Genomic DNA, 26,826 nt, shown 5'->3' with positions numbered 1-26,826 from the left:
GCCTCCACATACTCTGTGACGTCCAATGGCCCCCTATGGGAGTAGGATAGCCACCAGAGAACACCATGAACTTAAAAATAGTGGAAGCAGTCTATGCAGTAGTCACAGGAGAGCCAGGACACCCGGATCAATATCCATATATTGACTCATGGCTAGGGTTAGCTCAGGACCCTCCTACATGGACAAGGTTCTGTATCCAGAAGGGAAAGGGAAAAACATTAATGGCACAAAACTTGACGGATGATAAAAAAGGAAATTCTACAGGATTTGGACGGGGATGACCTGATCCCTCCCCAATACTGGATAATGAAGCTCCTGCCTCCCAGTGCTCCACCAGGACCAGAGGCTGCATAAATGACCCATCCAGGGCCAGGTGAAGTTCCTGCAGCAGCCGCTGCTCTTACACCAGCTCTCCCAGAGATTGTAGAGCCACTGTTTCATCTGGCTCTGATCCCACTAATGGAGACCTCTGGTCAATGCCCCCAATTCCACCTCAGCCAGACCTCATAGATTGTATCCAACTCTCCTGGTGAGTACTGATGGGAAGGGGGAAGAAAACACAGGAATTAGACAGAGGCTGCACTCCGCCAAGGAACAGGGGGGAAGAACCCCACTACAGATGCCCCTCACTGAGCTACATACAACAGCTTCCAGTTCAGAACACCTGTGGGCACTACCAGCATCCCCCTGTAGCCTTTTATTACCAGCCATTTTCCTCTATGGATTATTAAACTGGCAGAGACACACTCCACCGTATTCGGGGGAGCCACAAACCATCATTAAGCTAATGGAGACTCTATTTTTTAAACCCACTGCCCTACATGGCATGACATAATCCAACTACTAGTCTCCCTTTTCAGCACTGAGAAAGACACAGGATCCTAACTGAGGCCAGAAAATAGTTAAGAGAAATGGCACCTGAGGGTACTGCAAACCTGCAGCAGTGGGCAGAACTAGCCACCCCCGATGAGAGCCGCCATTGGGACTGTAACACAGAGGAAGGGAGGGGCCACCTGGAGAGATATTGGGCAATTATTTCACAAGGTCTCAAGAGGGGAGCCCGAAAACCTACGAGTATGGCAAAACCCTCCGAAGTGATTCAGAGGGAAAGTGAATCACTGTCTGAGTTCTACAAAAGACTGTGCGAGGCCTGTTGACTTTATACATCAACAGAACCAGAGGCTGCTGGGTATCAGATGGTGACAAATGCAGCCTTTGTGTCTCAAGCCTACCCTGAAAATGTCAGATGGGGGGACACCAATTAATTCACCAATTCATGACTCATGAATTTTTAAACATCCCTGAAAATCCAATACCTTTGTTGGGAAGAGACTTGCTGTCTAAACAGGGGGCACAAGTGACCTTTCCCCTCAACAAAAGACCCACTCTTCGAGTGGGGTCAACCGCCTATTTACTCTTCCTCTCGGTAACCCCTCAAGATGAATGGAGGTTGCACGATCTCCTAGAGGGAAAACAGACAGGCTAAACAGAGAGAGAGAGTTAACTCAACAATTCCCTGAGGTCTGGGCGAAAGACAATCCCCCCAGGCTGGCGAAAGACAATCCCCCCAGGCTGGCAAAACAAGTCCCACTGGTAATAGAACTCAAACCCAGTACAATTACGTCAGCACCTGCCTTCGGCAAGCCAGACCTTGCCAAGCTGTTTACTCTTTATGTGACTGAAAAGGACAAGGTGGCTATGGGAGTGTTGTCCCAGATTATGGGGACATGGGACAGACCGGTAGCTTATCTCCCGAAACCGCTGGACAATGTTGCCACTGGGTGGCTGGGATGCTTATGGGCAGTTGCTGCAGTTGCTTTACTGGTCCGGGAAGCAATCAAGCTAACGTTGGGCCAAGATTTGACTGTAAAATCCCACATAAGGTCAACACTCTGCTGTGAGGGGACCCCAATAAATGGCTGTCGATATCCCAGATTACTCAATACCGGGGACTGTTATGTGAGAACCCACATGTTACCATTGAGCCTTGTCAGGCCCTGAATCCAGCCACTCTCCTTCCTGTGGGAGAAGGTGGGTGCTCACATGATTGCAAGGAAATATGCCAGCAGACCTGACATGAGAGAGCAGCCAATCCCGGACCCAGATTTGGTCCTGTACACCAATGGCACCAGCCTGGTGAAACAAGGACAATGACTCTCAGGATATGCAGTAGTCATGGAAGAAACCACCATTGAGGCTAGCTCTCTGACATCACACTGGTCCGCTCAACGGGCCTAACTATATGCTCTAATCCAGGCCCTCCAGTTGTCAGAGGTACGAAGACAAACATTTACACAGACATCAGGTATGCTTTTGCCACACTACATGTACACTACATGTACTTCTGTATAGAAGAGAGACCTTTTGACAGCTAGTGAAAAAGATATTAACAATAAGGAAGAAATCAAGACCCTATTCGATGCTGCCTGGGAACCAGAAGGATTGCAGTCATACACAGCTGAGGACATCAAAAAGAGGATACACCCTGGGCTCGGGGAAATAGACTGGCAGAAAAGATCACTAAACAAGCAGATGAAGGATTGGGGGTGACAAGTGAAGACCCTATTAAAGCTCTCATATTGACAGAGCTGCTTGAGCTAAGGCTGGACCCTCCAAACTACACTGAAGCCCAAAACCAACTAGCCAAAGCAGAAGGGGCCATCAAGACTGAAAAGGGATGGTGGAAATTGCCAGGTGGCAAATTATTGGTAACAGAGAAGCTGGCACCCACTCTGGTAAGCTAACCACACCAAGTGACCCACCTAGGCCATGATAAACTGGAAGAGCTAATTCGAAAATATTTCTTGGTTCCCCGCCTCTCTTCCCTACACAGAACAGAATCTCAGAACTGCACTGCCTGCTCACGGGTCAGTGCTGCCTCTTAGCACAGACGTAAACCTCCGGGGATTCAGCTAAAAGGCATGCTGCCCTCTGAACACCTGGAAGTGGACTTCACTGAAATGAAACTTCACCAACACTACCATTACCTGCTGGTCACGGCATGTATGTTCTCGGGATGGGTAGAAGCTTTTCCTACCCGGACTGAAAGAGCATCAAAAGTAGCCCGGTACCTGCATAGGAAGATAGTTCCCAGATTTGGATTTCCTACCACCACTGGATCGGACAATGGCCCGGCTTTCGTAGATGATTTAGTACAACAAGTAAGCAAAACGTTAAATAGCAATTGAAAATTACATACAGCATATAGGCCCCAGAGTTGTGGGATGGTGGAAGGACCAACCGGACACTTAAAGAGACACTCTCCAGGAGAAGGAAATGGCAACCCACTCCAGTATTCTTGCCTGGAGAATCCCATGGACAGAGGAGCCTGGCAGGCTATATAGTCCATGGGGTCGCAAGAGTCAGACACAACTTAGTGACTAAAATACCAAGAGTTGTTTGTCAATAAATAAATGAGTAATTATAAAAAAAAAAAAAAAAAAGAGAGAGACACTCTCCAAGTGGATCATAGAGACTGACTGCTCCTGGGTGGCCTTGTGTCCGACGGCTCTGCTCAGACTTAGGATGACCCCACGGTCCCAAGTCTATTCTCCATAGGAAATTGTGTATGGGAGTCCCCCTCTCATAATAAAACAGGTGTCAACACATTTGTCTCAGGTAAGGGGAGATGAGATTTCACTGCAGGTGGAACAACTGGGTAAGGTAATAGATCAGGTAACTACGTTTGTACAAGAAAGGGTGCCATTCCCCCTTGGGGAACAGATTCACGAATCTGTGCCCAAGGATCAGGTGTGGGGCAAGGACTGGAAACACGACTCTTTGGCCCCACATTGGAAGGGTCCATATACTGTTGTTCTAACCACCCTATGGCAGTTAAAGTTGCAGGTGTCACTCCCTGGATCTGCCACATGAGGATGAACAGAACATACCACGCAGATCCAGAAAACACTGAGTGGACTGCACAGAGGGACCCCACTGACCCTCAAGAGACTAAGATCATCCTTAAGAAGAAGAAGGAAAAGAAGATCCCAGATGAGCCCCTTCAGGATGAAGCTGCATAATCAACTCTTGCCACTTGGCCTCATCAACGTGAATTTGAATTTAACTTCTGTTTCAACTCAGGACAATGTTTTCATCTCATGGACACATTCCTACGCAGACCTCCACAACACCTTCAACTGCTGGGTATGTGGGGCTATGCCTCTGTCCGTGATGGATGGACTTCCCTGGTGGGTGTCACCGCTCCACCAAGGCGATTTTAAACCACTCTGCTCTTTTCTGGGATGACAAAAAGAGACTTTCCTTTTTCTTGTCAATCATAATCTCTCCCTGCTCTCTTGGTGTAAGCCAGACATACAGTCAATAGACTCAAGTCATGGGGTTACATTTGATATAAACACCAGTTTCATAGGAGTAACAAAAGCCTATACCTCATATTTAAAGAACAAAAGGGAAAAAAGGTCCCTGACCAGCAAGGAGAACAGGTCTCTAGTTATGTTGAACAATTCTACCAAGTCTGGGATGAATATTTCTGGATGACCTCAGAAAAGGGTCAATTAATTACTCCTGCCACTATATGCTAGGAACAAAAAGAACAAAGGGTAGGGTTTGGTGACCATCCATTAGACCCCAAAGAACTAAAATATATGGGGTATCTATCCTCCAAACAATGTAAAGGAACATTCGAGGTCACATACCACCCCAACCAGTCCATCTGTTGGCCAGGCTCCGATTGGAAATATAACCCTGGAATCCACTGGGTGGCGCCCAATGGAACCCAATGGCTTTGTGGGCCTAACCTATGGCCTTGGTTACCAATCAGCTGGGTAGGCTGCTGCACACTGGGATTCGCTTTTGCCCATGGCAGCCTGAAGCCTAACCTACAATAAGCCCCAGTAAATCTACCTTATTTACATGCTAGGTGGACAAGGTCTGTGTTTCAATGGTATGAGTATATTGCTGCCTTATTCGTACCTTCTATAGGGACACAGATATTATGATTAAAGTGGAAGCCTTGACTAATTTCACAAAATAAGCCCTCCTAAGTAGTGCTAAAGCCATCCAAGCCTTAAATGAAGAACAAATCCAAATGAGAAAAGCGGTAATTCAAAATAAAATGGCTTTGGACATGCTCACAGCTGCTCAAGGAGGGACCTGTGCTATAATTAAGCTTGAATGTTGTATATATATTCCTGATTTATCTGGCACTGTATCAGCTGCTTTAGATGACATGAACAACCAGGTAAAAGCAATGTCAAATGAAAACATTCCTTTTGGACTTTAGTCCTATCTTAGATGAAAGGTGATTGGTGGAAAACTATATTTACCATTGTTATAGTTTCCTTGATAGTTCTGCTTTGTGGACCCTGCATTTTACAATGTATTATGAACTTTGTAACCCAAAGATTGGTGTCGTTCTCCCAAATTGGCAGTTAGAGAGCCAGGGTGCAATATATCCCTATGAGTGATGCTCATACTATGAGTTAAGAGCATCAAGAGGGGGGAATGAAGGAGGAAACAGACAGAACAGGCTCCATCTTGAAAGCATGACTCCATCTTGGGCCAGACTGTGGACTTTGAGCTATATGCCCAATGCCCAGTATCTATGGAAACGACAAACCAACTGTAAAACCAGACAACCCACCATGGAAGAGCCCCAAGGCTCGTACTTAAGACTTTCCATCGCCTAAAACAATACCCTAATTATCTGTGTAACCGAATAGAATCATAAAGTCTACTATGCTTATTGGGGTATGACCACAGGCCTATTGATAATTGTCCACTGTTAACTACCTAGGCCTAAGGCATACGAATCATGGGTTTAAGGCATATGAATCACAGGTTAACTTTGATTGTATCTTTCTTTTCCTTTGTTCAGACTAATTTCAGAGAATTTGGGGAGGTGGGTTTGAACACTTACACTTAGGGTATATAAGGTTTGCACAAAAACGGGTCGGGTTCTTGGCTAAGAGGAGACTCTGCCTTGGGCCCGCGGGTGTAATAAAACTGTACTCCACTATCTGCATTGTCCTTCTGACTGAGTTTGTTTCCTGGTATGCGTGGCTACAACAAAAACATTTCCATTTTTGTTGTTGTTGTTACTGTTGAAGGCTCAAATCAGGGTGAAGGGCTGCAAAATAATTAGTGCATTTTCTCAGAAGATTCACCAGCAATTAATATTGTTAGCTCAGGAGCCAGAATGCCTGGGTTGAAATCCTGGCCCCTACCCACTAGCTGAGTGACTCCCTTATCTGTAAACTGGGAGACAATAATAGTGCTCAATTCATCAAGCTGTTGTGAGAATTAAATGAGTTGATACAAATAAAGCACTCAGAAAGCCCAAGTGAGGGCTTCACACATGTCAGCTGTGAGCACATGGGACTCACAGTCTAGTTACAACCTACTGGCCACACATGCCATCCACAACAGTTTAGGGAAAACAACAAAAGCTAAAGAAGCAGGCAGTGTTTGTCTTTCCTTTATTAATTCTCATTTACTATTTTTTGCAGACCTTTTCCCACCATGCTAAGTGTTTTAACATCAACTTTAACATGAACTTCCCTGCTGCCAAGAGTTTTAACATGAACTTCTTCCCATAGTAACCTTACAAGGGTGTCTGCATCTTAAAGATGTCTAAGCAGAGAAATCAACCCTCTATCCAAGAAGACACGAAACAACAGGATTCTGTGTACTTTGAGACAAGTACTTTCTCCATCCAACTCTATAGTCAAATTTGACTCAATCCCATCATATAGGTTGTTCTTTTTGTTGGATGTGTTGATAGCCAAAGAAAACAGAGCAAGCAGTTCCTTGCTGAGGGGCATTTTCATTAACCACAAAATGTTTATTTTTCTCTTGTCTCTTCTTAATGGTTTTGATCCAAAAAAATAAATAAACTTTCCATGCTCAGTTTTAAGTCCTAGCCAGTATGACTGACTTTGCTAAAGGAAACCTGAAAATGTCACAATAATCTATGTACTGAGTTCTAGGAGATCTCTATTTAAAAAAAAATAATGCCTATTGGTGATCTTCTTTGTACTACTAAAGTGTTTAATCCTATCATGCTTCCATTTCACTTCCTGATCTTGTGTGAACAAAGGAACTTCCTTCCTACGGAACTGCAAAAAAGAAAGTCATCCAGGGAGAACACCTTAGAATATCCAAGGGCACAGGCATCCTCTAGCATTTTCAGTCAGAGGGTGAATCCCTCCCTCATCCCACGTCATCTTCTTCACTCTGACCTCTGCTGACCCCCTCCCTCTGTGACAGCTTGAGTCTATTCTCCATTGAGTCCTTCTCCCCACTCACCAACCACACGGAATCCTCTTCTAATTTGAAAAAGGTGTTCCCTTCGATTACTGTTCTGTGCTTCTTCTTTCAAAACACATGCTTCCTCTTACTTTCTCAACATCTTTTCTGTGTTGAACCTCTGAGATGTCTCTACCTGCCACAAATCGAACAGCACTGTATCCTGAGGGACAGCCAACGGCCTTCTAATCAACAAATGAAAGAGCTTTCTTCTCAATCTCCATTCTACTTGTCTATTTGAAATGTCAGAAAGTGATAACCAATTCCTTCTAAAAATTATTCTTGTTCATTGGCTCTGCAGACAGGATTACCCTGACCGCCTTCTGTTTCCCTATCTCAGTCTCTCCAGATCCATCTTCCTCCTTCCACTCCATAAACATGGTGTTCTCCCAGGTGTATCCTCACCCTTCAACCCTTTTTGGTGGTTGTCATTTAGTCACTAAGTTGTGTCCGACTCTTTTGCAACCCCATGAACTGTAGCCCACCAGGCTCCTCTGTCCATGGGATTTCCCAGCAAAAATACTAGAGTGGGTAGCCATTCACTTCTCCAGGAGATCTTCCTGACGAAGAGGTTGAACCCACTTCTGCTGCACTGGCAGGTGAATTCTTTACCACTGAGCCACCAGGGAAGCCCTTCTGTCCTTTAGCCAGCTATAATTTCCCCTTAGGTACAGCATCTTTAAAAATACTCTTGCTGTCTCTGACCAGGCTAGACATCACCTCGATGGCACAATAGAGCCAGTTGCCAGTTTGACAGGTTCTCAAAAGTTATAAATTCAAACACATCTTTCTGGTTACTGAAATCACCGACACTTCCTCTTGAACTCTCTCACTGGTAACCCTTAAGCCTGAAACCCCAGGATAAACCTTGCTTTTTTCCCTCTCCACATCTACCACTCACCTTCCTCCTATTAAGCCTGTTGGTTATTTATCCAAGTTCAGTAAAGTTTTTTTCAAGTTTTTCTTATTGATTCCCTCCTAGCTTTCTTTCAACTATTAGAGCTGGAGCTGGCTAAGTATGGTCCACAATCTGCCATTTGTTTATGTAAATAAAGTTTTATTAGACCACAGCCATGCCCATTCATGTATGGGTTACATATGGCTGCTCTCACACTCCACCAGCACAGGTGAGGAGCTGCACAGAGACTGTATGGCCAGAAAACTCAAAATTATTTACTGTCTTGACTTTTACCAAAAAAAAAAGTTTGCTGCCCCTGGTTGAGGCCTTTTCCAGCTCACACACAAACTGCTTCAAGGGCCCCTAAACCATCTTCCATGCCAAGTTTCACACTTTCACTAATCTTCCTACCATCTGGTTAATTTTCCTAAAACATCATTTTAAAAATATTATTCTCTTGCTCAAAAATTATGGGACTTTCCATTATGTCCAAGATAAAAGTCCAAAGACAGGGCAGCATCTCATGTAACTCTGTACTTTATGTTGTCACGAGCATCTTGCTGGACACCAAGCACCTTGTAAATACAGAAGTTTGGCTTCAAAGACTCTTTTGAGTATGGTCTCAGGACTTCCTAGCCTGAGTTCCCACTGCGCTGCATCTTTATCCCCAAAAAGTTTCTGATTCAGTCACTCTAATCCATCTACAGTTCCCAGGCAGGCTTTATTGCCTTATATTTTGCGCTTCTGAGTCTTCATTCTTACTATTCACCAGACCAGGACAGGTCCTTTTGTGTCCATACAATTCCATCCTTTCTTTCAAAATCAAATTAAGGTATGACCTAGCCTATCTAGAATTCCTTTCTTGGTCTTTCTGAAATAGACTTTCCCTGTTGATAGCAGAGTACTTAATATTTCGTACAGCTAACCTGGCAATGTTGTGTTGTTTTCTTGCTTAAATTCTGTATTATCTGTGCTTGCCTTTTCATCCCATCTCCCTCAATAATTTAACATAGCACATTATATGAAATGTTCAGGTTGCTGCTGCTGCTAAGTCGCTTCAGTCATGTCCGACTCTGTGTGACCCCATAGACGGCAGCCCACCAGGCTCCCCCATCCCTGGGATTCTCCAGGCAAGAATACTGGAGTGGGTTGCCATTTCCTTCTCCAATGCATGAAAGTGAAAAGTGAAAGTGAAGTCACTCAGTCGTGTTCGACTCTTCGCAACCCCATGGACTGCAGCCCACCAGGCTCCTCCACCCATGGGATTTTCCAGGCAAGAGTACTGGAGTGGGGTGTCATTGTCTTCTCCAAACGTTCAGGTAAACCTCCTCAAATATTTTTCAGGGAATAAATTTGTAAACAAATGGCTCACTGAAAGCAGATCTGTGATTCTTGGCTCCCCCCAGAAAACATCTGTCCATATCTAGGGACATTTTTGACTGATTGTCACTAAAGAGAAGGAAGTGTGGGAGGGAAGAGGTGCTACTGACATCTAGTGGGTGGATACCAGAAATGCTTCTAAATATCACCCAATGCACAGGACAACCCCACTACTACAAAGAATTATCCTGTCTAAATAGGTTAGACATTCCACAATGCTGAAGCTGAGTATCCCTGATGTAGTTCAATCCTTTACTAAACTGGAGTCCTAGAAACATCATAGCTACAAACATACTTGTTGAGTACTTTCTTCTAACTTTGTAACTTTGACAGAAAAGGTCCGTTTTCATTTCAATCCCCCAAAAAAGTAATGCCGAAGAATGTTCAAACTACTGCACAACTGCACTCATTTCACATGTAAGCAAGGTAATGCTCAAAATCCTTCAAGCTAGGCTTCAGCAGAACGTGAACCGAGAACTTTCAGATGCACCAGTTGGATTTAGAAAAGACAGAGAAGCCAGAGATCAAATTGCCAACATCCATTGCATAACAGAAAAAGCAAAGGAATTCCAGAAAAAATATCTACTTCTGCTTCATTGACTACGCTAAAGCCTTTGACTGTATGGATCACAACAAACTGTGGAAAATTTTTCAAGAGATGGGAATACCAGACCACCTTACCTACTTCCTGAGAAACCTGTATGCAGATCAAGAAGCAACAGTTAGAACCAGACATGGAACATGGACTGGTTCCAATTTGGGAAAGGAGTACATCAAGGCTGTATATTGTCACCCTGCTTATTTAACATATATGCAGAGTACATCATGTGAAATGCCCAGTTGGATGAAGCACAAGCTGGAATCAAGATTGCTGGGAGAAATAGCAACAATCTCAGATATGCAGATGATACCACTTTAATGGCAGAAAGTAAAGAGGAACTAATGAGCCTCTTGATGAGGATGAAAGTGGAGAGTGAAAAAGCTGGCTTAAAACTCAACATTCAAAAAATGAATCATGCCATCTGGTCCCATCACTTCATGGCAAATAGATGGGGAAAAAGTGGAAACAGTGATAGAATTTATTTTCTTGGCTCCAAAATCACTGCAGAGAGTGACTGTACCCATGAAATCAAATGACACTTTGGTAACATATACTAGCTGTGGCATAACTCAGCGCTTACAGGTGTTATGGTTATGGTTGTATTAGGATCAAGCTGCTGTCTTGTGTAAACTGTCATCTGTAAATCTGAATGCCCTAGAGCTCAGTCTTTTCAATTTATCTCTATCTAGATTTAATCTCTTGGTGATATCAACAAATAATAGTTCTTTAAATATCATCAATACCCTGAAGCCTCTCAAATTTATATTTCAAGTTCAACCCTCTCTCCCAGGTTCCAAATGGTTACAACTGACTCCCCACTCATTTTTCAAGTAACAGGTAAAACTTACCATGTCCCTTTTAACCCAGTTGCTTTAATACTCTCCTGGGAAGCTGTCCTTCATGCAAGGACTCCACAATTTGATCTTCCTCCATCTTGGAGCCCGACCATCTTTGCCTGTCACCTCCTCCTCATTTTTCAAACACAAGGCAAACATAGAGGTTACAGAATTAGGCACAGTTTTCTCACTGCCTCAGTCTGGAAATAACACACATATCACTTCCCTTAAACTAGCTATACCACCCTGTCTAAGGATAAGGAGTCCAGGAAGGATAGTCCCGGATGCACCAGGAAAAAGTATGAAACAGAATTGGTGAAAGCATAGCAATAACTCTGTTGCCAGGTCTAAAACTGAACTCCTGATCTCCAGCCTCAACCTGTTCTTTCTAACTCATTCCATCTCAGTAAATGCCTAACCCCATCCTTCCCACTGCTCAAGACAAAGACCTGGAAGTCAAGGTCTTTCTCTCACAATCCACATCCAACCTGTCAGCAAGTCTTCTCGGCTCTAGGTTCAAACCATATCCTGAATTCAACCATTTCTCACTACTCCTACTGTTATCTTGTCCATTTCACATCTGAATGTTTAGAATATCCTAGTTTCTACTCCTGACCTCAAAGAGACCATTTTCAACACAGCAGGCATTCTGATCTTTTAAAAACTTAAGTCCCATCATGACATTCCTAAGCTCACCCTCAAATTGTTTCCCATGGAACTCAGAGAAAAGCTCAAGCTCTTATAATAGCCTAAACACCTCTACACAATCTGTACTCCTCACCTCCACACTCCCATCATGATCACTTCCTTATCTCCCCCCTTGACTATCCCACTACTGGCACCAACACTGGCCTCCTTTCTATTCCTTGACCATATCAGGCAAGGCGCCATCTCACTTTTTTAATAGCTACTGTTCCTTCTAACCAAAACTCACTTTCCCCAGATACCCAGCAGGCTCCTTCAAGTCTTTGCACAATGCCATCTTCTCAGTGACAGCCTTCTGTTCAGTTCACTCAGTCGGGTCCGACTCTTTGCGACCCCATGGACTGCAGCACACCAAGCTTCCCTGTCCTTCACCAACTCCCAGAGCTTGCTCAAACTCATGTCCATCAAGTCAGTGATGCCAATCAACCCTCTCATCCTCTGTCATCCCCTTCTCCTCCTGCCTTCAATTTTTCCCAGTATCATGGGCTTTTCCAATGAGTCAGTTCTTCGCATCAGATGGCCAAACTATTGGAGCTTAAGCATCAGTCCTTCCAATGAATATTCAGGACTGATTTCCTTTAGGAAGACCCCTGACTACTCTCCAAAGCCCACACCTTGCCCCACCCACACACCTTAGCTCTAGAATGTCCTGTCCCTCTCCCTGCTTTATTTGGTTTTTCTAGATGCATTCTCACTTTCTAGTATCTAATATTGTTTTCCTGTTCATCTCTCCCTGCTAAAGTATAATAAACTCTATGAGAATCATATTTATCTATTTTGTCCACCAAGTATCTCAAACATTTAAAACCATGCTTCAAATATAGCAGCTCCTCACAAATATTCATTGAGTATATTAGTAGCAATTGCCCAAATCTCATTTTAAACTATTGGTAACTCTAGAACTTAACAACTTACAACCATACATTAAGCTAAAACTTGGGCAGGACAGAAATTGTAATATATTCATCGTGTAAACGTTAGCAAAGTTCCTGACAGAGAGTAAACACTAATTATTGGTTTAATTGTATCTGTTGAATTATTACCCAATTTTAATACATTCTGCTATCTTACCACTACCTGTTCTAAAGATTTAGCCATGACAATTGTGTGGCTGACTTGTAATCATAGTGGAATAACTTACATTTCCCTCCATATTTTAAAAATCTTTTCCTTTTGGTTAAATAATTTGAAATCAAGTTGCACTGAGACAAGGTTGTGACAGCTAGAAAGCTGTGATGATGGAGTGTGAGCTTGCCAGCTCTTATTTCAGAATCCATGCTGTTGCACACATTGTCTTACCTGCTTTCATCAACTTAAATGGTTTTCAGATGCTTCAGTACATCTGATGTCTTAAAGACACTACTTGGTAATTTCACCATTTAGGTACTCTATTATCTAATTGCAAAGTAAAGCTATAATTGGTAATTGGGAGCTACATTAATTCTGAAACTGACTCAACTTTAAGCAGAATTCCATTGAATTCTGAAGTACATTGTCCAGTTGGATGGTATAAAAATTACATGTTATAAATATGGTTCTTTTGACTAATTAAAAGGCCAAGTTCTTCCAAACAGATTTGTAGCCTCAAAACCAATAAGCTGATTTTGGTTATACCTGAATAAAATACACTGTGTGCATGATGCTTAAATTGATTAGACTATCCAAGATAAAAAACAATAGAAGACTAATAGGATTTCTAGATGTTGATAATGCTACACTATCAAAAATGAAAAAGTGATTTAAACTGAAACTAATTCTTTTCTTGCATAAAGTTGAAACACTGATAGAAGTTGTTGATTCTGAAGCTCTACATCCAGATGGAAAGTTTGTTGGTATATTCAATTCCATACAACAGTTAAAAACCTGTCCAAATAGCTCAGAGAGCAGTTCAGGTTTTAAAGATGATCTAGTGGCTACAGGCAAAAATGATATTGTAGAATCTCTAAGAACAAAGAGCTGAGGAATAATTCTAAAGTCATTTGGTAGTCCGGGGTGAAAAACAGACAGAAAATAGGTTAGTTTATTAAACTAAGTCTGGAATTTTAATATGCATTATTAAATTAGCAGGTTTGATGCAAGAAAATAAACACTAGTAATGTCTACATATATATATATATATATATAAACTTCTAAAAATACTGCTGAAACACATGATGTAAAATATGGATCCAAGGGATGTGACTTAATTTAGACTCACTAATTGAAATACGTCATCAGTAATGTAAGTTAACTGATTCAGTAATAATGTAGGAAAATTCAGGCCATTAATGTTTAATATTAGGGAATGTAATTGTATCATAAATTGTAATTCATTTTACCTCATTTTATTTAGTAAACACTAACATTTTACTATGTAACATATAGTACTTAAACTTATAAACAATATCTTTTTAAACCTTCTAGCTTGATGGTAAATTTAGGCCAAATGCCCTCTCACTTTGATATGAATGAATCAGACCAGTGAAAATCTGTGAAAATCTTTAAAAAAAGACTAAAATTTTTCAATGTGTAAGGATACTGTAGGAGCTATAAAAACATAAATACTGATTAGTCATTACCTGAATACAAAGAATATAATATATTTCAGAGTATCAAAGGAATTTCTGATTGTTAGTATAAATACTGCTCTGCATAATCTATACTCATGTTTATTTCTATTAATAAAAGCAACATGTCATTAAAAACTGTAGTGAGCTATAATTGGATATAACAAACTGCTTCTAAGTAATTATAAAGTTCTAATAAAGAACTTCAAATATGAAAGTTAAATTTTACTTTAACTGTACCTCTTAAAATTTCCTAGAGCCTCTAAACCAGACGCAAAAAGTAATCCAGATAAACGCAAAAAAAAAAAAAAATACTAAGGACCAAAATTTGTTTTGATCACACTCTGTTAAACTAGTGTTACATGTTATACGCAACTGTTTTAAATAAGTGATACATGAATTCATGAGTCAGTAATCCATTCTGAGAATAACATCTTGGCTTTCTAAAATTTGTCAGTCTATTCACTAACATACCTTACTAACAGTATATAAAAGCTTTTGAAGAAAACATTTATTGAATGTCAGTAAGAATTGTGCTAAGAAGGAAGGATACAAGTTGATCAAGACCCATTATTACTCTTAAGTAGTTCATAATCTAGTAGAGAGGCAAATAAACAGATAAGATTTCAGCTCTATGGGGTAAGTCCTGGGGTAGAGAGGTAAATGCCAAAGGGTACAGCAGCACAGTGCGGGGGCCCCTGACCCAGCTCAGCTGACTGCCTGGGGAAGAAGGAGGAAACCTGAGAGCCTTACTCGAGGGAGCGAAACCAATAGCGAGTCTTGAAGATTTACATGTTCTCCAGTGAGGAGGAGGCTCATCTGGGAAGAGGCTAGAGTACTAGCAAAGACATAGAAGCCACAGAGAGCCTGCGATATTCAGGGAACCAAGAGAAGCCAAAACTAAAACTATAGATACAGGCAAGCAATGAAGTCTGAGTGCTTTACTACACACTTGGGATTTTTCTCTTGAAGGCAAGAAAGAGCCTGTGAAGGTTATTAAGTAGAATAAGGATGGGATTAGATATGTAAAGGGCTTCCCTGATAGCTCAGTTGGTTAAGAATCCACTTGCAACGTAGGAGACCCCGGTTCAATCCCTGGGTCCAGAAGATCCGCTGGAGAAGGGACAGGCACCCACTCCAGTATTCTTGGTCTTCCCTTGTGGCTCACCTGGTAAAGAATCCGCCTGCAATGCAGGAGACCTGGGTTCAATTCCTGGGTTGGGAAAATCCCCTGGAGAAGGGAAAGGCTACCCACTCTAGTATTCTGGCCTGGCGAATTCCATGGACTGTATAGTCCATGGGGTCGCAAAGAGTTGGACACAACTGGACTGAGCGAATTTCACTTTAGATATGTAAATTATGAAGACCACTCTAGAAAAAGCTTAAAGCAGAAAAATACAGGCGATAAAAATAAAGATCCAAAATAAGGATTTGGAACCAAGAGAACAACTTTGAGAGATACTAAAAATTAAGAATGGATAGGATTTTGAAATGGGGATGAAGGAGAAAAGGATGACTTTCAGTTTTCCAAATGAACTTACTCAGTAGCTGATGATGCCATCCACTGAGATGGAAGAGAGGAGAAAGGGGGAAAAACTGGGAGAGAAAAGCTGGTGGATTCAGTTCAGTTTTTATCTGCTGAGTGTACAGACCCTTGTGCTCCAAGGCAGCTATGTCTCCTGGAAGGCAGCTGAATTTGCAAGAATGAACACACATACTCATTAAAACCAACTGATTTTAGGGCCAGATAAAAATAGCTGAAACTCCAGTACTTTGGCCACTCGATGCGAAGAAATGACTCATTGCAAAAGACCCTGATGCTAGGAAAGATTGAAGGTGGGAGGAGAAGGGCATGACAGAGGATGAGATGGTTGGATGGCATCACCAACTTGATGGACATGAGTTTGAGTAAGCTCCAGGAGTTGGTGATGGACAGGGAAGCCTGGCGTGCTGCAGTCCATGGGGTCACAAAGAGTCAGACACGACTGAGCGACTGAACTGAAAAATAGGTTTGATTCTAATCTCTGCTACGTTAAAGCTGGTTGACCATAATATTCTCTAACCCACAGTTTTCTTATCTGTAAAATGGTGACCATAACAAAGACAAAGCAAGGATATGGTAAGGATTGAAGACAGCATACAGAAAATGCTAGCTGAGCATAAAATGTGCAATAAATGACACCTCTTGCTACATCTACGCTTAGAGAAAAAACTTCTTTTGAAGTAAAATAGCTATGATATAAGTAAATTCTCTTTCATTTTATTATGAACTTTTAAAAAATTTCAGCCTATTTGTCCTATATCTTAATAAATGCCAAGCATTTTTTCAAAAAGCTTTGAGACACTAATCAATATACTCTGCAAGATTTAAAGTCATTTAAAGATTTCATTCAAATAGGAATCATTTCACCCTAATGGGAGTTTATTCTATGGTGATGAAAGTCCAAACAAGAAAATTCAAATGCATTTAAGGCATGTGGACGTAATGCGGAAAGCTTTGGACTTGGAGTCAGAAGACTGTTGTGAAGTACCAACTCTGACTTGGGACTTAAAGAGTCCCAAGCATCCCTTTACACATGAACAAGATGAACAGATTGGCCTGTATGTTCTGCTAAGTCTAAGGATGCTGATGGAGAAGGATTTATGATGTTTACAAAATTAAAGCCATTAAGCCATGAATCCTTGACACAAACTTCACATTTCCTGTGGGTTAAACCAGACGAACCCACTCCTGATGACCAGAGAGCAAAGGCTTCCATTCTGACTCTGGTCGGATCATCATATGCAGGGGGAGAGTTCAGTACTGGGGAGGGAGAAAAAGAATGGAGAATGAGAGCAATCTTTCCTTCTCTCAAAATCTCTCTCATTCCTACCACCAATTCAGCAGCTGGGTTTGAGCTGAAAGACCAAAAGGTTGGTCACTCAAGATTTCTGATTCTCAAACCTGGCTGCACATGAACAACACGGAGAACTTAATTTTTTTAAAAATACCAAATTTCACAGCATTAAAATATCACTAGGAGTAAACCCTGTATGATTTACAGGGGTTGGGTTTCATTTTGTAAAAGGTGATATGAAGCATCTTGTGTAATAACCTCACTCTAATGTTAAACCTAAGACTATATTGTCTTTAGCTTCATTTAACTGTGCTGAATCAAAAATTTGTTCTTAAGTATACACACACACACCCTCAAGTAATTAACTGGATCATCCTGGTTTGCACGGACCCTACCGGCTTTAGCTTTGAAAGTTCCCAGTCACAGGAAACTCCTGGGTCCCTGGAAAACAGGGACAGTAGGTCAATCTAGCTCACATACACACGCATGCACACACACACACACACACATTCTTACACAGATAGACACAAACTTTTAAGTAACGCCCGGTGCATCAGAACAAAGTACAGATGGACAGTAGCCCTCTCACGAAGCGTCGCCACTAAGATGACGTCATCATTCACTCAGGTACATGGTCACACTTACAGACCTCGGATGCCACTGGGATCAAAAGACAGGCAATGAATGGCATGGGTGACATATCATCATGCTGACTACCATCCATTTCACTAGAGCCCATGCTACCAATATTTAAGTTCAATAACCAGCATTTTAAAAAACTACTTTGAAGCCCCTGCTTCCTAACTGCCTTTTGTTTACTTTTGTAAAAACTCAGGCAATTTTTGCGGAATAATCTCTACTATTTGACGAATTCTTTAATGGTCTTTGTAATTTTTTGTTACATTTTTCCTGCAATGATACCAGGTGAAATTAAATAATAATATAATATATAAAGACATTAGACAATGGTCATATCTGTCTATAAATTAAAAACGCAATTATCATGTCATGAAACACTAACAGAAAACAAAATAACTTGGAATGACATCTATACATAAGAACGTACATTACTCTGAATTTTAAAATTGAACTCATTTCAGAAATCATTTCCAGAACCATATTATTATAATCAATACATTGTCCTTTATTGCCTGATGGCAACATAAGATTCTAAGATCTAGTCATGATCATACAAGCAAATAATACACACAAAGTAAGTATACATCTCCTCATTTGTGACATCACTAACTGTCTGTGGACAGAACAGCTTGGATGCAGTTGGCTGTACTGTGGGAGTGGGGAGTGAAGGGAGAACCTCCCACTGACTCCCACTGCACACACTGAAGGACTAGTGTCACGAAGACACTACTAATAAATTAGGAGGAAAGGCTACATAAGCCCTTTCCCATTGAGAAATTTGAATTTTAGAATGGTTGCCACCAATCTCGTGCATTCCTCCCTGGGCAAAGTGAAAGTCGCTCAGTCGTGTCCAACTCTTTGCGACTCCATGGACTATACAGTCCACGGAATTCTCCAGGCCAGAATACTGGAGTGGGCAGCCTTCCCTTCTCCAGAGGATCTTCCCAACCTAGGGATAGAACCCAGGTCTCCCGCATTGCAGGTGGATTCTTTACCAGCTGAGCCACAGGGAAGCCCTGAAAAGACCTTAGCAAAATAAGGAAATCCCTTCAGGACTGTGGTCACCATCCTCAAAGTGAACAACAGGCATGCAAGTGATATGCCTCACCTTGCATACTTCTGACATTCAACCCCACATGCACCATCCAAGTACCTCTGGAATAAAACCCAATAAAGGAAGTGTGTAAAACTGTTTAGACAGTAAAAACCACTTTGCACAACTTCAATGCCCTCATCTTTCTATCAGTGTCTTTACAAGAAGACAATCAAGGAAGACCTCAAAATATGATATCATTAAGCAGAAACAGTATACATTTCCAAAGGTATGTTTTATGATCTTGAAAGAGGATTCAAAATTTAACTAAAAATATGTTTAACAAAAACTTGCTTTTTACAATATATCCCTTTCCAGTATGATTTTGAGTCATCTTATCACAACATTTTTCAGTAAAACTGAGATTGAATTAAGACTTACGGATTGTTCATTTAAATCCTGGGAGTCTTCCATGTGGTTTTCTTACTTCTCCTGCCACTCCCAAGTAGAAGCAGCTTCCTCCAATTAAAAATGGACTATCTGAAACAAAAGGATGAAAACAAAGTGGAAAAATGAAAAAGTTATCTTTTAAAATTGTTTGTAAAATTACCAAAACTTTGATTTATGTAATAATAATCTGTAGAGGTGTTATTTTTCAAGACCAAAATTCCTTAGTATTGTCCTCATATCTGATAGAAATGATGACCTTGAAAATCATGTCATAGTAATACCGAGATAAGAAAACAGCTACTTAGGCATCAGGAGATCAGTCCTGGATGTTCATTGGAAGGACTGATGTTGAAGCTGGAACTCCAATACTTTGGCCAGCTGATGGGAAGAGCTGACTCATTTGAAAAGACCCTGATGCTGAGAAAGATTGAGGGCAGGAAGAGAAGGTGACAACGGAGGACGAGATGGTTGGATGGCATCACCGACTCAATGGACATGAGTTTGAGTAAACTCAGGGAGTTGGCGATGGACAGGGAGGCCTGGCGTGCTACAGTTCATGAGGTCGCAAAGAGTCAGACGTGACTGAGTAACTGAACTGAACTAGGCATCCTGCAGCTAAACAAAAGCATCTGAGGACAACTTCAGAGACTCAGGGTGTAGTAAACACCCGGTGTGCTATTTTGCTGAGAGAGGTCTGTCATTAAGCAATTGACAGATTAAAAATTAAAAGTCTGCGTTTTGTGTTAGTCGTTCAGTCGTGTCCAACTCTTTGAGACCCCATGAACTGTAGCCCAACAGGCTCCTCTGTCCATGGGATTCTCCAAGCAATAATACTGGAATGGGTTGCCATTTCCTTCTCCAAAAGTCTGCATTAGCCATTCATTTTCTGAAGAACATAAAATTGAAAAAATATAATGTGTATTTTAATATGACAGCTCTCTACACTACAGGAAAATTTGTCTCAATTGCCAGATGATCATATTCTGTTCTAAAAAATATAATGTTATAAAATGCATGCACAATTTTTAAAAAAGAATGAAAACAAGACTATCACGATAAAAAGGTATTACAGGAATATGTAAGAAGAAAAACTGGTCAGTAAACTACTCAAAATTCATCTTTACTTGATACCATACATTAAAAATTTTCCAGGCAAACTGAAGTCTAAAAATACCCTAAGAAAAACAGACATATATATTTTAAATTCCCATGTAGAGAAGACTTACATAACAGAAGCAATGGAATATAACACAAAAAAAGCCAAACACCCCTTGAGTTCCCCCCACACATGCACACAATTAATCACAATTAAAAGATACATGAAAATATAAAAAGTATCTCTGCAAATATCAATCATAATAAGCTAACACCTTTAACATAATAAAGAGCTCTTACAATCTCAACAGAAAAGCATATGCACTCCTACAGAAAAATGCCAATTACCACAAAACAATGTTCAAGCTCACTAATCTATGAAATGCACTTTAAATTAGCAATGATACATTTCTAGCCCTTCATATTCTAATTCTAAAATAAAATTAAAAGAATATGAGAGTTTATAAAAAGATCTCCATTAAAAAGTGTTCATTATAGGCATAAACACAGATATAAATTATTAAACTTACATTTCAAGGAATATTTGGAGACATCAAAAGTTTTTGAAGATATCATTTAAGTGAAAAATAACCATTCCAGTTTGCAGAAACAACATGTTCCCACTTCACTTTACAGAACATTCAACATATTGGAGGGGTTTTACTTGGTTTTAAGTATTCCCTACTACTACTAGAGAAACGTGGTTTTAGTTTCTTTTCTTTTCTGCCCTGCAGTACAATCTTTAATAAACTGGTTACTTTCCTTATTAGAATATAAGACATTTTAAAGTGTACATTGTTTTACGCATACACGAACACAGACATACAAATCAAAGATTCTTTTCTAAAATTTTCTCTAATTTTAATTTTTAAATTTTTAAAAGTCATAAAATGGGAATGGCAACTTATATGTATGTATTGTGACAGTCTCAGTAAGAAACTGATTACAAATACTCCAAAACCAGAAAGGTGTCATTTTTAAAGAAAAGCACTATTTTAAAGGGCATTTAAGATGGGGATGAGGAAGGGTAGATATTAACATCCTGAAAGGTGTTACAGTATACATCTGAATTTAGGGAGATAGGTAGGCAGGGAGTTTTACATTTAAAGATGTCATTTTTGTGTGTTGGAGGTGGCCCTGAGAAATGGTGATGGGAAAAAGCCCAGCTCTTTCCTTTTCACCTCGCACCTTAGTCTTTCTTCTCCTACTCTCCCCCATCTCCTTACAGACCCTCGCATCACATCTGGTTCTCCCTCCCTGTCCTGCTTCTTGCTGATCTCTGGCTTGCTCCTCCCATCCGAGCGGACCTCCTGATCCTTGGCCCGACCACTCTGGCCCACCCTTGCCTTGGATAAGGTGCACAACTTAGGAAATGTAGCCACTAGTTCAACTGATGCTACACTGCTAAGATTCTACACCTGCCAGCATCATGAGCCCTTCCTCTCTCCTCCAGGAAGAAACTGTGATGGATTATTTCCTTTACAGCCATTTTCTCCCTACTACCTGGATAATAAATTAGCCAAGTACTCTCTTAAAGGGGGAATCTGGTGTTCCTTTTCATTCTAATAGATGGGTAAGATGAATGGCAAAAATACTGTATACCAGAGTATCAAGGGAAAAAGCACTAAATCCAGCTATGTAAAAACAAAACCAAAACTTTTTATTTCTGAATAGAGAAAAATGGCCCGCAAAGTAAAAAGACACAACAGATTATGAAAAATATCTTCAATAAATGTTATAAAGATGACTTTTAAAACAAAAATATTGCTAAGACAAAGTTTAAGGAACTATTAAATGACTAAGCAAAGATATGAAAAATCATTATTTAAAATGTAAGTAATAAGCAGATATTCGAAAAAGTATTCACTTTCACAATTGCTAAAATATGCAAACTTAAGCAACAAGTATACAGTTTGGATTCCTATACACATCCTCAATAACTAAACCATTTTAAATATTATTAATACTCAGTGTCAGAAAGGATAGAGTGAAAATGGTGTCCTCATTCAACTGCCACTGATAATGCCAAGTTTTCTAATATTTTTAGAAAGCAGTCTGTCACTGCATTTTAAAATATGTTTAAACTCTTTTACGCAATGTATCAACTTTTCTCGGGAGTAAACTATTTCCTTCCAAAAGTGACAAGGTATTCACTACAGTGGCATTCATGATAATAAAAATTAGATGTAGCTTCATCTTTGCAGACCATCGATTAAACAAATTATGGTCAATAAATTTAATGTAAATGCAAAGATCAAAAGTAAAATTATAAAAATGACATGAAAAGCAAAAAATACTGATTATATAGTAAGTAAAAAAAATTGGAACACAAAATTTTAGCTATGCTAATACTAATGTAAACCTAGCGTTTATTTGGGTATTGGTTAAAAAGAAACATTAAAAATATACATAATTTGATAAAGAATTATATCTTTGGCTTCACATACTTTGATTATTGTTGATTTTATTGCCTGTTTGCAATAAATTATATTTTATTTTTTTCCACCATAATACAGGAACACAGGGTAAGTAAAACCAAATGATGCTGAAATGATTTCACAAGATCAGTTAAAAGCACAGCAAACAATGAAAGGGAATTTTCCAAGTAGTAGACTCTATCTCCAAGTCAACTCTGTGTCTTTCTCTAGGAAATATATCTCAAAACCAGAGTAATTTCTTTAAGGCAAGTATTCTTTATCCTATTTATTAGTGTCATCTACAGCACCTAGCTCAGTGTCTGGCGAGCATTACGTGGTTAACAAATATTAACTGAATGAATGACAAAATTAATGGTGGATGAAATCATACATAATGTATTTGACAATGCAAACAACAAGTATAAACAGCCATATAACTTAATTTTGAAAATTCTGTCTCAAATGTGTGGCTATTTTAAGAAAAATGCTGTGCTTTTCAGGTAGAGTATTGCAACTTTTCAAAAAATTTAATATTGAGATTAGTCCACCAGGTATTTTCCTATTTGCCTGACACAATACCTGGTGGGCCAATCTCAACATTAAATTTTCAGCTTCCCTGGTGGCTGAAATGGTAAAGAATCTGCCACCAATGCAGGAGACCTGGGTTCAATCCCTGTGTTGGGAAGATCCCCTGAAGGAAATGGCAATCCACTCCAGTATTCCTGCCTGGAAAATTCCATGGAGAGAGGAGCCTAGCAGGCTACAGTCCATAGGGTCACAAAGAGTCAGCCACAACTGAGCAACTGAGCACACATACACGACAATAAAATAATAATGTGACTATTATAATCAAATGTAGCCTATTATTTATTTATAACATAGTATGAACTTCCAGATGTTCAAGCTGGTTTTAGAAAAGGCAGAAGAACCAGAAATCAAATTGTCAACATCCACTGGATCATCGAAAAAGCAAGAGAGTTCCAGAAAAACATCTATTTTTCTGCTTTATTGACTATGCCAAAGCCTTTGACTGTGTGGATCACAACAAACTGTAGAAAATTCTGAAAGAGATGGGAATACCAGACCACCTGACCTGCCTCTTGAGAAACCTGTATGCAGGTCAGGAAGCAACAGTTAGAACTGGACATGGAACAATAGATTGGTTCCAAATCAGGAAAGGAGTATGTCAAGGCTGTATATTGTCACCCTGCTTATTTAACTTCTATGCAGAGTACATCATGAGAAACGCTGGGCTGGAGGAAGCACAAGCTGGAATTAAGATTGCCGGGAGAAATACCAATAACCTCAGATATGCAGACGACACCACCCTTATGGCAGAAAGTGAAGAGGAACTAAAAAGCCTCTTGATGAAAGTGAAAGAGGAGAGTGAAAAAGCTGGCTTAAAGCTCAACATTCAGAAAACTAAGAGCACAGCATCCAGTCCTGTCACTTCATGGCAAAGAGATGGAGAAACAGCGGAAACAATGTCAGACTTTATATTTTTGGGCTCCAAAATCACTGCTGATGGTGATTGCAGCCATGAAATTAAAAGACACTTACTCCTTGGAAGGAAAGTTATGACCAACCTAGATAGCATATTTAAAAGCAGAGACATTACTTTCCCAACAAAGGTCCGTCTAGTCAAGGCTATGGTTTTTCCAGTAGTCAAGTATGGATGTGAGAGTTGGACTATAAAGAAAGCTGAGCACCGAAGAATTGATGCTTTTGAACTGTGGTGTTGGAGAAGACTCTTGAGAGTCCCTTGGACTGCAAGGAGATCCAACCAGTCCATCCTAAAGGAGATAAGTCCTGGGTGTTCATTGGAAGGACTGATGTTAAAGCTGAAACTCCAATACTTTGGCCACCTGATGCAAAGAGCTGACTCACTGGAAAAGACCCTGATGCTGCAAAGGATTGGGAGCAGGAGGAGAAGGGGACGACAGAGGATGAGATGGCTGGATGGTATCACTGACTCGATGGACGTGAGTTTGGGTAAACTCCAGGAGTTGGTGATGGACAGGGAGGCCTGGCGTGCTGCGATTCATGGGGTCGCAAAGAGTCGGACACGACTGAGCGACTGAACTGAACTGACTCATGTCATTTTAGTTTCCTAAAGTTGCTGTTATAAAGTACTAAGATTAGGTGGCTTAAACAGAAATCTATTCTCTCATAGTTCTGACAGTACGAAGTCCTAAATTAACACAGTGGATGGTTCACACCCTCTCTGGAGGCTCTAGAAAGGAATCATTCATTCTTTGTCTCTTAATTTCTAGTGTTTGCCAGCAATACTTAGTATCCCTTGGCTTGTAGATGCATCTTAGTGTGGCCATCACACAACATTCTCCCTGCCTATCTCTCCAAAGAACTTCCTCTGTATGTACATCTCTCTGTCCAAATTTCCCTATTCTTACAAGTACACCAAGCCATTGGACTAGAACCCACTCTAATCTGGTCAAATCTCATCTTAACTAGATTATATCTGCAAAGACCCTATTTCTAAGTAAGGCAGCATTCACAAGTAAGGTGGTTAGACTTAAACCTATCTTTTGGGAAAAACAATTCAACCCAAAACACATGTACAATGATCATAATGATATTAAGATGTGATCAATGTTTAAATGTAGAAGATTGAAGGCAGAAGGAGAAGGGGACGACAGAGGATAATATGGTTAGATGGCATCACAGACTCGATGGACATTAGTTTGAGTAAGCTCCGGGAATTGGTGACGGACAGGGAAGCCTGGCATGCTGCAGTCCATGGGTCTCAAAGAGTCAAACACAACTGAGCAACTTAACTGAACTGAAGGTTTAAACGTAGTATTCCCAGAAAAGATACACAAGAATTAAATTAAGGATATCAATCACTGGGAAAGAACTGATCATATTCTAGGAGGACCACCATCTCTGGGCACCGGTGCTAACTCAAGTGAAATTAAAAATTAAGCCAGCCAGAAAACTGTTGAAGCATAAGAGAATACAGCAAAGACTAGCCTTTTTCTGTTAACCACTGCTTCAGAATCTACTTAATGTTCCAGTTGGGGAGTTATTTGCATCAATGTTCCACGTTACAACATAATACTTTGCTTTATATATCCTTAAAATTGAGATTGTTACTTAGTTTAACTGTTTTACGGTAACATGAATTTATTTCTTTGCCAAACACTCTAAAGTACTAAAATATTATGAGCCCAGTGATTTTATATTACTGGACCAAGTAAAACTATGTGGGCTAATTGCAGACACAGTATTATTTTACATCATAATTTAGCAATGGTTGTTATGCTAAGTCCTTTAACATTTAGTATTCACAAATACATGAGAAAAAGACAAGAACATTCTTCGAATCAAATAAGAGAAGTATTACCTCATAATAAAGATATAAAATTAAGGAATAACAGTAACCTCATGCTGTTTTATGAGGCAATAATTTAGTTCCAAGCTCTATTTCAAGGCCATTCTCCCCAAAATGGTAAATTTTGAACAGGAATCATAGCGACCTCACTCATTCTGTGTTAGATTATTTCTTCTGAAGTTAGGTTTTCAATATACAGAAAATTGATCATATCCTTTTCTTGAACTTTGCACTAGACATAAGGTGGAAACTCCTGTCCTATGGAAAATCAGAATAAAAAAATCAGCAAAGCTTCTAATTTAAACATATAATGAGATTATATATCAAATGTTTAAAACATTTCTCAGAAATGGCATGAGATACTGAGACTTAGTCATGGTAACAGAGATAGCAAAGGACACTGTGCTTTCAAGAAAGAGAAGATGCTGAAAGAAGTAGGAAGAGTTTGTAGAGGCTGTGTGATGTAATCCTAATCCTCTGTCTTTCTAAGCAAACGATCAATAAAAACTAGACTGTCCAGGCATGCTTTCCCTTGGGTGTGTGTGTGTGTGTGTGTGTGTGTGTGTGTGTGTGTGTGAGTGTGTGTGTGTGTGTGCTCAGTCATGTCCGACTCTTTGAGACCCCACGGGCTGTAGCCCACCAGGCTCCTCTGTTCATGGAATTCTTCAGGCAGGAATACTGGAGTGGGTTGCCATTTACTCCCCCAGGGGATCTTCCTGACCCAGGGATCGAACCTGAGTCTCATGAATCACCTTCACTGCAGGTAGA

At 40.3% G+C, this 26,826-nt stretch overlaps 1 protein-coding gene across 49 annotated transcripts in view; it reads right to left on the bottom strand.

Moving 5' to 3' along the window:
* The window catches only part of EYA4 (EYA transcriptional coactivator and phosphatase 4), a 384,171-nt gene that overhangs the window by 292,200 nt on the left and 65,145 nt on the right, over positions 1 to 26,826 (bottom strand). For all 49 annotated transcript variants that reach the window (XR_014065663.1, XM_081530639.1, XM_081530645.1 and 46 more), the window contains one exon: positions 19,186 to 19,284. Coding sequence is in view for 33 of the 49 variants with exons in the window: in XM_081530639.1 (XP_081386765.1) it covers positions 19,186 to 19,218 (33 nt within the window). In the remaining 16 variants the exon portion in view is untranslated. The remainder of the gene's footprint in view (positions 1 to 19,185; positions 19,285 to 26,826) is intronic.

Source organism: Giraffa tippelskirchi, chromosome 9 (genome assembly GCF_054371585.1).
Source record: "Giraffa tippelskirchi isolate mGirTip1 chromosome 9, T2T-mGirTip1v1.2.pri, whole genome shotgun sequence".
NCBI classification, from domain to species: domain Eukaryota; kingdom Metazoa; phylum Chordata; class Mammalia; order Artiodactyla; family Giraffidae; genus Giraffa; species Giraffa tippelskirchi.
This window is presented reverse-complemented; position numbering and strand designations above follow the sequence as displayed.